At 45.2% G+C, this 15,826-nt stretch overlaps 1 protein-coding gene across 7 annotated transcripts in view; it reads right to left on the reverse strand.

Moving 5' to 3' along the window:
- The window catches only part of LOC135514052 (smoothelin-like), a 71,852-nt gene that overhangs the window by 35,014 nt on the left and 21,012 nt on the right, over positions 1-15,826 (reverse strand). For 5 of the 7 annotated variants that reach the window (XM_064937222.1, XM_064937219.1, XM_064937223.1 and 2 more), the window contains exons 2-5: positions 15,469-15,632; positions 13,563-13,641; positions 13,111-13,189; positions 12,579-12,658 (exon numbers count right to left, since the gene is read on the reverse strand). In XM_064937222.1, coding sequence (XP_064793294.1) covers positions 12,579-12,658; positions 13,111-13,189; positions 13,563-13,641; positions 15,469-15,632 — 402 coding nt within the window. Of the gene's footprint in view, positions 1-5,341; positions 5,929-6,249; positions 6,323-12,578; positions 12,659-13,110; positions 13,190-13,562; positions 13,642-15,468; positions 15,633-15,826 lie in introns of those variants that run through there. The other 2 variants (XM_064937225.1, XM_064937224.1) reach the window with 2 other exon arrangements.

Here is a 15,826-nt window from a genome sequence, read left to right on the forward strand (position 1 = left end):
CTGGAGTTGATTAAAGACATTGAAAGTTCCTGAGTGGTCTAGCTACAGTTATGACTTAAATCCGCTTAAATCTATGGCAAGACTTGCACATGGCTGTCTAGCAATGATCAACAACCATAATTATTATTTTTTTTACCTTTATTTTACTAGGCAAGTCAGTTAAGAACAAATTCTTATTTTCAATGACGGCCTAGGAACAGTGGGTTAACTGCCTGTTCAGAGGCAGAACGACAGATTTTGTACCTTGTCAGCTCAGGGATTTGAACTTGCAACCTTTCAGTTACTAGTCCAATGCCCTAACCACTAGGCTACACTGCCGCACTTGACAGAGTTTGAAGAATAATGTGCACTCATAGGCTCCTGCCTTATCTCCTGTTTCTGTAGCGTGAGGCAGCTTGATGTACAAGTACACACCTTGGACAGGATGCTAGTCTGTTGCTTGGCCTTACCCCCAATCGATCTCCTTAATGCTGAGTGCCAAACAGAGATGCATCAGGTCCCATTTTTACAGTCTTTGGTATGTCTCGTCCAGGGATTGAACTGCCAACCAATGTGCTCTCAAATTTCTATCGGCACTGAGCAAATTTCAGGTCTGCTGTGCGCAAACTTTAACATTGTGAAAATTCTGTGCAACTTCCAGGGCGCATTTACTGTGAACACTGAGTCTGTATCTGCTTTAAGTTTTAACAGTGGTCAAGTAGGCTATTTGATCATAATGTAGGCTTATCAGTGTCCTACCATCAAAAACAATAGAGAAAAATGTATCCCATAACATTTTAACATGGAAATAGTGGTTATATCATTCAGCTTACAGTAGCAGCCAACGTGTGGTGTTCAATGTAGGCCTACATTCCAAACATGCAGGGCTTGATATGTTTATCCACTTGTCCTTCAAGGAGGTGGCTGAAAATGTTTAGTTTGATTCAAGAAACCACATCATTATACAATCATTACAGAGAATCGGACAAATTATGTTACCCTCTGCCTATTGGCTACAGCTTATTCAAGCCTGTCTCAAAATACAACACTGCCCATTTAAGACAAAAAAAAGCTCTTTACCTAACTCACTTTTCAAAGATGGCTAGAAATGCACTTGTAGGAAGCAATCACTCCCCTATTGCTGATTACAAATGACCTATAACTGGACTAATAACTCACTAACTAGCAAAGGATATGAACAAATGTAGCTCTTGCTTTGATCTCAAAACAAGCGCATCTACTCATGACCGCTCATGCTTTAAACACAGTCCTGTTCAAAGTGAATGGTACAGATACATATGGCAATGGTCTATTTGCATATAGGCTTACTACAGCTCTGATTGGTTATGCCGCACCGGTCTGTGTAGAGTATGGGCATGAGTCGTGCATGTCAATGTGAAAGAATCCTACTCTGATGCGTTCTGCCTACAACAAAATCTCTTGCAGATAGTTTTGCATAGTTTGAATTGAAAGTGGCTAATATTGCGTTGATTCAAACACATTTCCAACAGTAAACGTTCATAGTGTTAACGGGGAAAACTCTAGAAAGTTGAGTGAAGATCAATCTAGTGCTTCTCTGCGTGGGCTGATATTTATTCTGCGCTGCACGCATGCATGCAGCTTGGAGGGAACATTGCTCACAACCTTCCAATCTCAGGGCAGACACTCTAACCCCCGGGCCACTGAGTTGTTAAACGAATACCCACACTTGTGTTTTAGAGTATGTGAAATTTCAAAAATCAAGTATACTTTAAATGGCCGTATATCACACTCATTATGGCTTTTAATCTAGTAGAATCAGAGCGTTAGAGGCAAAGCGAGAGGGTTTACTCTGCCCAAAATCTGTCCACGAAAATAAGACCGTTAAGTGAGGAATTGTTGTATGGTGGTCAATGAGAGTCAAATTTGGTCAGCAAAAAATGTAATTGCTAATTTGATCGAATAGAAGTTTTGTAATGGTTAGGCTGTTATGAATGCACTGATAAGTGGATGAAAGTGGCATTTTGGCAACTTTGGAAAAAAAAATCATATGGAAGTTGTGTTGTGCTTGCTGTTCACACCCGCATCTGCCCCCTCATTGGCTAGAACGGTCCCACCTGTTCTCGCCTCCTCCAGCTTGCCTTCCATCTTCGAGGACATGTATTTCCATTGTTAGAGCAATCACTTGACTATCTTGTCAATATAAAAGAAAATCTTTGGTAGAATTCGCTGCACATTATTGAAGAAGAGAATAGTCTTGACATCCATGCGTGTTTGATAACTGCTGATAATCAAATGAATTTGAACAATATACAATGCCTTCGGAAAGTATTCAGACCCCTTGACTTTTCACCAAAAAATGTACGTTACAGCCTTATATTAACATTTATTAAATGAACAAAAATTCAGCAAACTACACACAATAACCCATAATGACAAAGCAAACAGAGACAGAGACAGGATTGTGTCAAGGCATAGATCTGGGGAAGGGTACCAAAAAATGTCTGCAGCATTGTAGGCCCCCAAATACACAGTGGCCTCCATCATTCTTAAATGGAAGAAGTTTGGAACCATCAAGACTCTTCCTTGAGATGGCCTTCCGGCCAAACTGATTCATCGGTTGAGAAGGGCTTTGGTCAGGGAGGTGACCAAGAACCCGATGGTCACTCTGACAGAGCTCCAGAGTTCTTATGTGGAGATGGGAGAATCTTCCAGAAGGACAACCATCTCTGCAGCACTACACCAATCAGGCCTTTATGGGAGAGTGGCTAGACGGAAGCCTCCTCAGTAAAAGGCACATGGCAGCCCGCTTGGAATTTGCCAAATGGAAACAAGATTCTCTGGTCTGATGAAACCAAGATCGAACTCTTTGGCCTGAATGTCAAGCGTCAGGTCTGGAGGAAACCTGGCACCATCCCTACGGTGAAGCATGGTGGCAGCATCATGCTGTGGGGATGTTTTTCAGTGGTAGAGACTAGTCAGGATCGAGGCAAAGATGAACAGAGCAAAGAACAGAGATCTTTGATGAAAACCTGGTCCAGAGCGCTCAGGACCTCTGACTGGGGCAAAGGTTCACCTTCCAATAGGACAACAACCTTAAGCACACAGCCAAGACAACGCAGAAGTGCCTTCGGGACAAGACTCAATGTCCTTGAGTGGCCCAGCCAGAGCCCAGACTTGAACCCGATCTAACATCTCTGGAGAAACCCGAAAATAGCTGTGCAGCGACACTCCCCATCCAACCTGACAGAGCTTGAGGGGATCTGCGGAGAAGAATGGGAGAAACTCCCAAAATACAGGTGTGTCACGCTCGCAGGGTCATACCCAAGAAGACTCGATGCTGTAATCGCTGCCAAAAGGTGCTTCAACAAAAGCACTGAGTAAAGGGTCTGAATACTTATATAAATGTGATCTTTCAGTTTTACATGTTTTTTATATATTGGCAAACATTTCTAAAATCTTGTTTTTGCAATAAAGGTGCTGGTGGGACATTGGTGTGGTTTTCCCTAATGCGGATTCCATCTTTAAAATGCCCTGAAACTACAATGTCATCATGTTTGTGCCAGAATTACAGCAGAGTGCCACTACTAATACATGTCTACCTAATGTAACGAAGCACACAGAGGTGGTGGTTAGGGAGGGACATGTGAATTACAAGACAGGCCTAGAGCATATTTGACTCAAATCCACCAACCTCTAAACTCATAAAATCTGGGACACACAAACACAGCACATATTTGCTTAATGCCGGTTATCCTGGGGCTGATAAAGCTGTCAGCAGTTTGAGAAGGGTGAAAATTACAGCCTTGTGAAAATAGTTAATCAAATCAGGCTGTGATCAGAGGGAGGTGAGAGTGAACAAAGCCTGGTACCACACAAACTAGGGATGGGCACGGTCATTAGAATATCTGAACGGACTTTAGTATTCCAATACTTTTGTGAGTATTCACTTTTGCAGAAAAAATGTATAGGCCCATTTTAACACTGAAAAGGCTTTATCTAAATAAAAATATCCATGTTACATTGTTACATACAAAGGTATACCATTTTAAATGATTCATTTATTAAAATCAAAGCGGCAAGGAGACTCTAGGTGTAGCAAGTGGAGTGAGTTCCCTAACGCAATGCAAGATAGAATAAAATTGCAGAAATATTAGCGAAAGGAAAAGGAGTAGGCTCAACCAACAGGTAGGCTGTTTAATCTGAATGGGGTTGAGGAGAAAGTGAATCATGTGGCCTCAATTAGCCTAGCTACACCCCACCGGGTGCACGTTGTCTTTTTACCCTAGCACTACACGGCTGATTTAAAACAATCAAAGCTTGATGACGAGTTGGCTATTTGAATCAGCTGTGTAGTGCTAGGGTGGGGTGGGGGACAGGACAGTTTGGAAAACCCTTGATTAGAGGACAGTGTGTCTAGCACACAAACAGAAAGGCTAATCAACAGCCTCTGTGTCATGTGCCACAGTCACCCAGCACAAGCAGACAACACAAACAGAAGCTTTATACTCTGTTTACTGAGGTGGAGCACTGCTCTCAGATCAGCTTAATGACGAGCCAGAACCAGCCTGTGACTGCAGGTCGGAAAAATCTCCCCAAACCTAAATAGCTGATTCAGAGAATATATCAGAGAGAAAATATAGAAGAATGAGAAGTTGCTTTAAAATATTCTCTCCCTCGGAGAGAATATTCTTCATTCAAAGAAGCTGAGGGGAGATGTCATTTGAGCTGGCAACACCGCTCCCCCTCTTTCCCCCTCTTTTCTCCCCCTCCCCTCAGCTGCCACGACCAGGAAACAGACAACCAGACAGTGTTGGTTTCACAGCTCCCACTAAACCACAGGGAACATACTTGTCACAGAGACAGACAGAAAGAAACAGAGATAAAATGGTGTGTGCGATAGAAAAAAAGAGAGAAAGAGCAGACAATCCAATCCCACGAACTGTCAATCCCAAACTGTCATTAGCAGGCTCTCTTTGGTCTGTGGTGACTGGCCCAGGCAAACAGTGCAGACCTGACAGAGTGGAACCAGAGCAGAGGCAGCCCCACTCCAGTGCCCTATCCTCATCAACTCTGTGGCCTCAGTGTTTGAGCTAGGCTCCTATTTCCTTCTGTGGTGCTCATGGTCTCACCATAAGGGTTCAGGAGGCTGTTTGTTTTGGTCAGGGTTGTATTTGTGAAAAAACTGCCCCGTAAACACACAAAAACGGCAACTGTCCACTGGCCTGACCACAGCAAGGCGTGGGCCATCTGAACTCCTCTGAACCCTCAGAGCCACAGAAACAACAATGAGGCGCAGTAGACTGAGGTACGGAGCCGTGTCAGACTACTTCACCATGCAGAGCAGTGGCAGCTCAGCTAAACCAGGGATTACTGCAGCTACCTGGGTTAGAATTGGCTCATTTTCCATGGAAACCGAATCCATCAGTCTGCAGATGAGATCAGAATGTGATGAGGTCAGGCACTCCTCTCCATGCCTGCACATGGCTCGCTGAGAGACAGGGTCCTTTTCCATGACTGCATGGCAAAGCCTGAGGAACCACACACACACACACTCGGTCCACAGCCAGTAAGTGAAATACAGTAGCAGGAATTAAGTAATCATTTTTGCATCACACACACAGAGCCTGGACAAGAGACAACCCACAGAGAATTTACCCATAAACCTCATTCCCATTTTTCCCTTACCCAGCCCTCATTCAAAGCCCAGTTAAAGCAGTTTCTCCCTTCCTCCATCCATCTCCCTTTGTCTTGCTTTACCCTTTCTCCAGCACATATTCACTCAGTAAAGAAGATGTTGGTTGCCATTATACCAGTCATCATAAACTGCTGGTCTCAGTTGGTTACAAGTTTATGATCATATCAGATTAGTGAACAAACAAGACTCTCTGTCCGTCTCTGCCACCTCACCTGATCCATACTGCACACACCTGGCCACAGAGACAGATCTGATGAATAACCATTTGTAAAGTCGCCATTTAATTTAACAATAATGTGCTCAAAACACACACACACACACACCTGTATACTATTTTGTATGGATTTCTGAAACCAATAGAAATAAATTATCTGAAAGGACTGTCCAATTATCCTAAAATTAAACCTCAGTTAAACTTCAGGCAGCCAGGTCCTCAGGTCTCAATACAAAGAGAAACAAGAAACATGGATGAGTTTGTGTTAAGAGAAGTACACGGAAATTGATAAGGAAGAAAAAAGTCTGAAAGAATGACAGGTATTCAGAGGAGTAGACCTAGGTCTGTTCGAGTGGAAGAACTAGAATATGTCATTTACCTTCTTGGCTCTGCTGCATGTCTGTCACCCTCTCTCCTAGTCAGGACGTCCTATACCCTGCCTCTACTCTCAGTCACCACACACACACACACACACACACCAACAGGCCACTCCCTCCACTTCCCCTCCCTTTCTGTCATCACAGGGCTTCTTCTCAGACCCTCCCTCCCTCCCTCCCTCCTTCCTTCCTTCCTGGTCTATATTCAATTCAAGGTGCTTTATTGGCATGGGAAACATATGTTAACATTGCCAAAGCAAGTGAAGTAGATAATATACTAAAGTGAAATAAACAATAAAAATGAACAATAAACATTACTCACAGAAGTTACAAAATAACAAAGACGTTTCAAATTTCATATTACGTATATATACAGTGTTGTAACGATGTGCAAATGGTTGAAGTACAAAAGGGAAAATAAATAACAAATATGGGTTGTATTTACAGTGGTGTTTGTTCATCACTGGTTGCCCATTTCTTGTGGCAACAGGTCACACATCTTGCTGCTGTGATGGCACACTGTGGAATTTCACCCAGTAGATATGGGAGTTTATCAAAATCGTGTGTGTTTTCAAATTCTTTGTGGATCTGTGTAATCTGAGGGAAATATGTGTCTCTAATATGGTTTTACATTCGGGAGGTGGTTAGGAAGTGCAGCTCAGTTTCCACCTCATTTTGTGAGCAGTGTGCACATAGCCTGTCTTCTCTTGAGAGCCAGGTCTGCCTACAGCGACCTTTCTCGATAGCAAGGCTATGTTCACTGAGTCTGTACATAGTCAAAGCTTTCCTTAATTTTGTGTCAGTCACAGTGGTCAGGTATTCTGCCACTGTGTACTCTCTGTTTAGGGCCAAATAGCATTCTAGTTTGCTCTATTTTTTTTGTTAATTACTTGACACATTGGAAATAATAATCTTTCTGTTTTCTCATAATTTGGTTGGGTCTAATTGGGTTTCTGTACTGGGGCTCTGTTTGTGTTTATGAAAAGAGCCCCAGGACCAGCTGGCTTAGGGGACTCTTCTCCAGGTTCATCTCTCTGTAGGTGATAGCTTTGTTATGGAAGGTTTGGGAATCACTTCCATTGAGGTGGTTGTAGAATTTAGCGGCTCTTTTCTGGATTGTGATAATTAGCGAGTATTGGACTAATTCTGCTCTGCATGCATTATTTGGTGTTATACGTTGTACACAGAGGATATGTTTGCAGAATTTTTGCAGAAATAGCTAAATGTATTTAAAAATCAACAATTCTGTGAACTGTGCAAATTTTTTATTGAAACAATACCTGTTAGCAAAGGTGTCCTCTACCTAAAGATGACGTGCAGGAGCTTGCAGGGATTTGTAGTCTTGCATGATTTCTACTTTGATGTGAATAATCATTTTAGAATCAAAGTAAATCGAGCCGAATATATTGATAAAAGTAACTTTGTCTGAGAGAGAATAACATGGTTATCAAAACGTCACGGCAAGTTAAGTCTACACGAAACACAGCCCTTATTTTAAGTGCACCTAAAATTCCCTATGGGAAAAATGAATGGTGGAAAACTGATTGGAACCATTTCCCTGTTTGACCGCTAGGTTTTATGGGTATTATGACACCTTCACTTTGGGGCTCTATACAAGTTAGCAGGTCGCCTGGTTGAAAATTTACATTTGACACACTTTTTCTTTGTTTCTACCAAATTATACTCCATTGTTTTAGCAAGTACAGAGTCGGCCTTAATTGGCATGTTACTTCAGACTAAATAGACATTTAGAATTTAAACCGCTGTACTTAGAATTCAGACTACATTAAACAAATACATATTATTTTTGTCCCACAAAAGTTATTTCTTCAAGACAAAATTCCTTCACCCATACAGTCATTACAGTTGAGAGCTGCAACGTGTACAAAATGCACTTTCCTTACTCTCCAGAAGGAAACTTTTACCTCAGCTACCCCTCTCAATTTAAGCACATTCATTATAAACATAGTAATCATAAACCACTAGCAGGCCCACTGGTGTCTGGCGAAAAAAACAGAGCATGCAGCAACAGCTATGTTAAATACACAAAAACTCCCACCACAGTTGGACATGTGTATACCTATTTCTCATTTGAATGTAAGATAGAAGAGATATACTGCATTGATTTGACATGCACGTAGTATGGTGAATCCAGATGAAAGCTATGATCCCTTATTGATGTCACTTGTTAAATCCACTGTAGATTAAGGGGAGGAGCCAGGTTAAAGAAGGATTTATAAGCCTTGAGACAATTGAGAATGTTTGCCATTCAGAGGGTGAATGGGCAAGACAAAATATTTAAGTGCCTTTGAACAGGGTATGGTAGTGTGTCAAGAACTGCAAAGCTGCTGGGTTTCTCACGCTCAACAGTTTCCCGTGTGTATTAAGAATGTTCCACCACCCAAAGGACTTCCAGACAACTTGACCCAACTGTGAGAAGCATTGGAGTCAACATGGGCCAGCATCCCTGTGGAATGCTTTTGACACCTTGGATAGTCTATGCCCTGATTAATTGAGGCTATTCTGAGGGCAAAAGAGGGTGCAACTCAATATTAGGAAGGTGTTCCTAATGTTTTGCACACTCGGTGTATGTGTCAGCAGCTGCTTGCTACACTCAGTTGTCTGTAGTTGGCTGCCATAGACCTCCACTCCCTGTGTGTGCACACGTGTCTCAACTATAGGCCATTATCTGGGGCCTCCATCTGCCCCAGGACAATCAAGCGTAGCTCAAAGAGATCCGCTCCTGTGATGTGTGGAAGGAGCCCTGCTGCTGGTGGCTGCGTTGGCCACGGCCCCATTACAGAGGGAGCAGACTGACTGAAGACAGACTGCTGGAGCACAGCTGGTGGGCTGGTGGTGTCCGTCTGCCCCCATTACCTCACCCTCTCCTCTCCTCTCCTCTCCCCTTCACCCCACCTGTAGCCCCAGGTGGAGGGGCCAGAACAGCCCCTCCACCTGAGAGGAAGCAGGCAGTGTGCCCCACAACCCCAAAAATGCTATTGCTACTTCCTGTCTAGAACCTCAGTTGAAGATACCCAGGTAAGGATAAGCTATTCATTTCATGAGGAAGCTTTTCAGATTCATAGTACCAGCGCCATTGCTAACTAACATCGCTGGTCCCATTGTTCAGAATTCTTCCTAATTTACTTAAGTTATGGGATATTACAATCCTTTTTCTTTTTTACTCCCTTTTCGTGGTATCCAATTGTTAGTAGTTACTATCTTGTCTCCTCGCTACAACTCCCGTATAGGCTCGGGAGAGACGAAGGTCGAAAGCAAATGCTTCCCCCAAAACACAACCCAACCAAGCCGCACTGCTTCTTAACACAGCGCGCATCCAACCCGGAAGCCAGCCGCACCAATGTGTTGGAGGAAACACCGTGCACCTGGCAACCTGGTTAGCGTGCACTGTGCCTGGGCCCGCCACAGGAGCCGCTAGTGCGCGAGTCGCTAGTATACACAGGAGTCGCTAGTACACACTGAGCTCAGACATGGGCTCAAATATGCAATGCATATGGGACACACTGGTCACTTTAATAATGTTTAAATACTTTGCATTACTCATCTCATATGTATATACTGTATTTTATCCTATTCTACTGTATCTTAGTCTATGCTGCTCTAACAATGCTCTTCCAAATATTTATATATTCTTAATTCCATTCCTTCCCTTAGATTGTGTGTATTGTTAGATATAACTGCACTGTTGGAGCTAGAAACACAAGCATTTCGCTACACACACAATAACATCTGCTAAACACGTGTATGTGACAAATAAAATTGTATTTGATCAACTACAGACACAGTCAAGAACAGGCACATACATAGTATTAGATACAACCTTTATAGAGGTGACAGCCACTAATTTTCATCTGCTAGATGTGTGGGCTGAACTATTCCCTCCAGCCTCTTACAATTGCATAGTTTAACACAATACTAAAGTCAGTATTTGGTGCCAGCATCTATGACAAACAAAACCAGATTAAGGAAATACAGTTTACAAAGAAACAAAAGGTGACCTAAGCAATTAACTGACCTAAAAGCAACCAAGACAGGACTTTGAATTAAGATCACTTTATTGGTCAAATGCCCACAAGGTCCAACCGAAATTTGACTTCCGCTCTTAACCCAACACCTCCGAAAGACATATACTGTTTTTTTAACGGAGAAGTGCAGGGGGGCTGCCACACTGGGATGGGGGAGCTGCCTTGCTCAATGGCACAATGGCATCTAGGATTTGACAGCAGCAAAAACCTTCCGGTTGCCTGCTCACTTCCTAACAGATCTTTCCCATTGGACCCAGGATTCGAACCGGCAACCCTTCGTTGCTGGCTCGCCTATCTTACTGCTAGATTACCTACCGCCGCAGGTACGAGACCGTTAAGCATTGTTCTGTCATAGTAATTCTGGCTGAGCATGTAGCCTAACCCCCATCACCAACCCAATTTCTACAGGAATGACAGCATACAATAAGAAAAAACTGTTTCCCCAATAGGGATGCTGTCTTTTGAAGTGTGGGATGAATGCAGACAAACTGATCAAGCAACAATAAGATTAGCATCTGGCCCCAGGCGAGCTGCTCTTAGAGACTATGTTGTTGTTTAACAGAGATGTCTCTAAGCATTATCAACACATTAAGCTCATCAGGCAACCTGCAATGCTTTCACAGGATAAAATATAGGATTTCATCTTGAAGTATTACGGTTGTGAATACAGTAGTTCACTTCACTGACCACAAGGGGGGCTCTCATGACCACATTTTTAAAGGGCTTCTGACATGCAAAGCCCCAAGCCTCTGAAAGAAGAGAGAAAGCAAGAGAGGAGGAGGAGGTTGAATGGGAGAGAGACTACATTGCTTTTCTCTTCCTTTCTCCGACACAGCCAGAAACAGACAAACACACACACAGCTCTGGTTGCCACACATAATCAAACTTTTTAATTTCCCTTCAGTGTGACTGACATAAGTGTGTGGAGAGTGACAGCCTGGGTAAATAGTAGTATCTAAAATGACAGGCCTGGCTCGCAGGGTGTTCATATGACCAAGGATTTACTGTCTTCACAAAACACAAGAGCACATTTCCTCTCTGTCTCGACAAGGCCAGAAATGAATGGGGTTTAAAGAATGAAAATACATTCCTTGTGTTGCTATACATTCCCTCGCTATATTTTTCTTCTCCCCACCTCCCTTGCTGTACTTTTACTGCTCCTCCACCTCCCTCGCTGTACTCCTCTGCTCCCCCACCTCCCTCGCTGTACTGTCCCTGCTCCCCCACTCCCTCGCTGTACTGTCCCTGCTCCCCCACTCCCTCGCTGTACTGTCCCTGCTCCCCCACTCCCTCGCTGTACTGTCCCTGCTCCCCCACTCCCTCGCTGTACTGGTTCTGCTCCCCCACCTCCCTCTCTGTAATCACCCCTACTCCCCCACTGTACTTTTCCTACTCCCCAACCTCCCTCACTGTACTTTCCCTACTCCCCTCGCTGTACTTTTCCTTCTCCCCCACCTCCCTCGCTGTACTTTTACTGCTCCCCCACCTCCCTCGCTGTACTTTTACTGCTCCCCCACCTCCCTCTCAGTAATCACCCCTACTCCCCCACCTCCCTCGCTGTACTTGTACTGCTCCCCCGCTGTACTTTTACTGCTCCCCTCCTCCCTCTCTGTAATTACCCCTACTCCCCCGCTGTACTTTTACTGCTCCCCCACCTCCCCCGCTGTACTTTGCCTTCTCCCCTCCTCCCTCTCTGTAGTCACCCCACCTCCCTCGCTGTACCTTCCTTCTCCCCCTCGCTGTACTTTCCCCCTCCCCCACCTCCCTCGCTGTACTCCCCCTGCTACCCCATCTCCCTCGCTGTACTTTTACTGCTCCCCCACCTCCCACGCTGTACTTTTACTGCTCCCCCACCTCCCTCGCTGTACTTTTACTGCTCCCCCACCTCACTCGCTGTACTTTTACTGCTCCCCCACCTCCCTCGCTGTACTTTTACTGCTCCCCCACCTCACTCGCTGTACTTTTACTGCTCCTCCACCTCCCTCGCTGTACTTTTACTGCTCCCCCACCTCCCTCGCTGTACTTTTACTGCTCCCCCACCTCCCTCGTTGTACTTTTACTGCTCCCCCACCTCCCTCGCTGTACTTTTCCTACTCCTCCATATTCCCTCGCTGTACTTTACCTGTTCCTTCACCTCCCCCGCTGTACTTTGCCTTCTCCCCTCCTCCCTCTCTGTAGTCATCCCATCTCCCTCGCTGTACTTTTACTGCTCCCCCCCTCCTGCATCTCTGTACTCTCCCCTGCTCTACCACCTCCCTCTCTTTCTCCCCCATCTCTGTACTCACCCCTGTTCCCAGGCTGCTTTGGAGCTCCAGGCCCTCAGACTCCAGACATTGGCCGGTGGTCCTCCCTTTCTCCCATGTACCTGAAACACACACCACAAGCAACTGGTTACACACAACACACACACCTCAGCTATAGCCATAAAACTTGAGCACAGAGTGAGACAAGGAGGCCTATGTGGTTAATCTGGTGATGACTGAGTATTGATAAGGGGGAAGAGGATCCAAACCTATCAAATATTCTCATCAGGCAGCAGGGGAGCGCTGTGTACCTGCCCCCTGGAGGAAGGGTGTGTATGCTGGGGGCCTCATACAGACCAGATAGAAGCAAGGAATGGCAGGAATGGACTGCAAACTGCACCGACATCACAGGTAGGATCTGCACCGCTGCCCATGAGTGCTGTACAGATTCACACATGTCAGAGGTAGAGAAGCGCTGCCTCACCCCTGAAACTGGGTCCCACCTAGAACACCAGTGATCTGTCCAGGATCTACATGCTGTGCTTTCTACCTACACTTCTTCCTCTGTACTCACCCTGCTGCTCCTCGTCTCGGAGGCGGCAGATGGCAGCTCTGATCAGTTTCCTCTCCTCATACTCATTGGCACCGCGCAGCTGACAGACAGGACAGCCAATACAACACAGGGACAGTGATGCTCAGAACCATTCATGACAAACTCAGAAGGACATATAGAGCTGCAGAAACAGATGAGAAAAACAGGCTGACTAGTAATGCAACCATCTAGTCACTAGTCTAGGAAAGTGTGTGCCTACCGGAGGCTCGTCTATGGCCTACCGGAGGCTCGTCTATGGCCTACCGGAGGCTCGTCTATGGCCTACGGGAGGCTCGTCTATGGCCTACGGGAGGCTCGTCTATGGCCTATGGCAGGTTTGTCTTAGGCCTATGGAGGCTTGTGAAATATTAGTATTGATAATGTCTAACAGTAAATACACAAGTAGTGTGTGTGGTGCACATCCACTCCCTCACCAGTCCAGTCAGTTCCTCAATGTCCTGGATGGCTTGTAGTTTCACAGAGAGCACGTCTAGGGAGCCCCCCAATTCTGACCTGAGATACAGAAACACACACTGACACAGTGCTGCTTATATGATAGTTGGTGATGTTTGAACCTGCACATATTAGGGTTGCCCGAGGGGCAGTGTAATCCACATTGGGAGACATCATACAGTGTTGTGGACCTCACTGCTCCACTCGGAACTATAGCGTGAGACGGGCAGGCATTGGAGTAACCCAAGATGACAGACAGTTTTTCTTGGATGGGAAAAAAAAATGTCATGCTTCGGAAAAAGGGATTCCCCAGCATGAGAAACACGTAAAGGAGAGAAGCACACAGCCTGGCAAAGACTTCTTCTTCCTCCTCTCCATCCTTGTATATCTATCTGCCTCTCTTTCCCTCTCGCCTCGCCTTATTGGGATTGGAGGTGGTGTGGAAGTTGGAAGAGAATATATTTCACATTCCTCGAGTGAGTAGCAAAGAATAATGTTGCTTTCAGAAGGCTTTTGTTTGTGTGCGCGCCCATGCCTGCACATGTGGTTTATACACATATTCCAGCTTTAAAGGGGCATGTCCTGTTAGTTTTGTTACCCAAGTAATCCAACTACTATAGCAAATATAACTAATTTAATAGTCATTGTTCCTAATGTGATCCAGTAGGAGTAGAGATGTAGGAGCTTAGGGCCATTGTCCTCATGTTGGGGATCTGGGAGGTCTGAAGTGCAGCCCAGAACAGGAGTCAGCTAGGAGCAGCGGTCTGCTGGAGCCCTGGCTGGCTGCTGGAGCCCTGCCTGGCTGCTGGAGCCCTGGCTGGCTGCTGGAGCCCTGGCTGGCTGCTGGAGCCCTGGCTGGCTGCAGTAAAGCTGCTGTAGTAAAGCCAGTCATTAATTAGCAGAGAGGAGGAGTAAGCCGCCCACAGGGCTTGGCCTAGACGCTCCAGCCTCAACTCACTCACTACCATTACTGCCCAAAGAAAACAAATAAAAACTACAATGATGATGATGGGCACACAAAATGATGTTCGCCTGTTAACCCTGTTCCTAATTGGATTCTAATAAATACAAACTGGTGTAATAAACAGACAGGAAGCGGAGGTGGTGCTAAGGCAAAGTCATCCGTTTTCGTCCGTCTGCGTGGCATGACGGGTACTGGCGGTTGCAAATCATTGAACCAGTAAATACTAAAGCCTGCTGTAACGGGTCAATAATGAAATACAATAAATAAAATGCACGCAAACGACTGCATTGACGTCTTTACCTCCAGGATATGGCTTCCAGCTGCCTAATAAAATGGGTGTGCTTTCGTCTGTAGGCTATGCCAGCGATACTGTTAGGGATATCAAATTAGAAATGTATGAGAATACATAAATCTTATGCCTACAGAGGTGTGTATTCGCATAACGAAAAATAGAAAATTTGTTCTTCCACCTCCCGTCTCTACTATGGTTTTTCCGATCTGCAGTGTCGTGGCCCAAATTCCCAGGCCTCCCTGGAGAATGATTTTTTATTTATTTAACCTTAATTTAACTAGGCAAGTCAGTTAAGAACAAATTCTTATTTTCAATGATGGCCTAGGAAGAGTGGGTTAACTGCCTTGTACAGGGGCAGAACGACAGATTTTTACCTTGTCAGCTCAGGGATTCGATCTTGCAACCTTTCGGGTAGAAGTCCAACGCTCTAACCACTAGGCTACCTGCCGCCCCTACACCCTAACCACTAGGCTACCTGCCGCCCCAGGAGGAGATGGAATGCTTTATATGAGTTTGTGTGCTTGTTGTCTCAGTCTCCAGGCAGCTCACCTGGACTGGTACAATCTGTAATAGGTAAGGGGTCTGTCTGTATGTGTGTGTGTTTGTTTATATTCAGATTCAGGAGGCTCACCTATGTGTGAGTTGGTTCTCTTTGTTGTCGTTCTGGCTGAGATTTGTTGGCCGGAAGCGTTTTCTGGACAGGGCTGCCTCCATGTCCTCCATCTCCCTCCTCCTCAGCTCTCTGATGGCTGAACGGATCAGCCGTCTCTTATCCAGATCCATCGTCCCATCCAGCTACACACACACGGAAAGAGCGGGAGGGTCAGCAATGGAGAGCACATTGGAACACACATCTAAGAGAGCTGCCAAGACACTCAACATCTTCCACCACCATGTAAGAACACCCACCGCACACAAAACACAAATGTTTGTAAAAGACAACATAAAAACAGAGGGTCATGCTCCATTTCCAGAGTGGTAATTAGCCA

The sequence above is a fragment of the Oncorhynchus masou genome, chromosome 25 (assembly GCF_036934945.1).
Source record: "Oncorhynchus masou masou isolate Uvic2021 chromosome 25, UVic_Omas_1.1, whole genome shotgun sequence".
Classification (NCBI taxonomy): domain Eukaryota; kingdom Metazoa; phylum Chordata; class Actinopteri; order Salmoniformes; family Salmonidae; genus Oncorhynchus; species Oncorhynchus masou.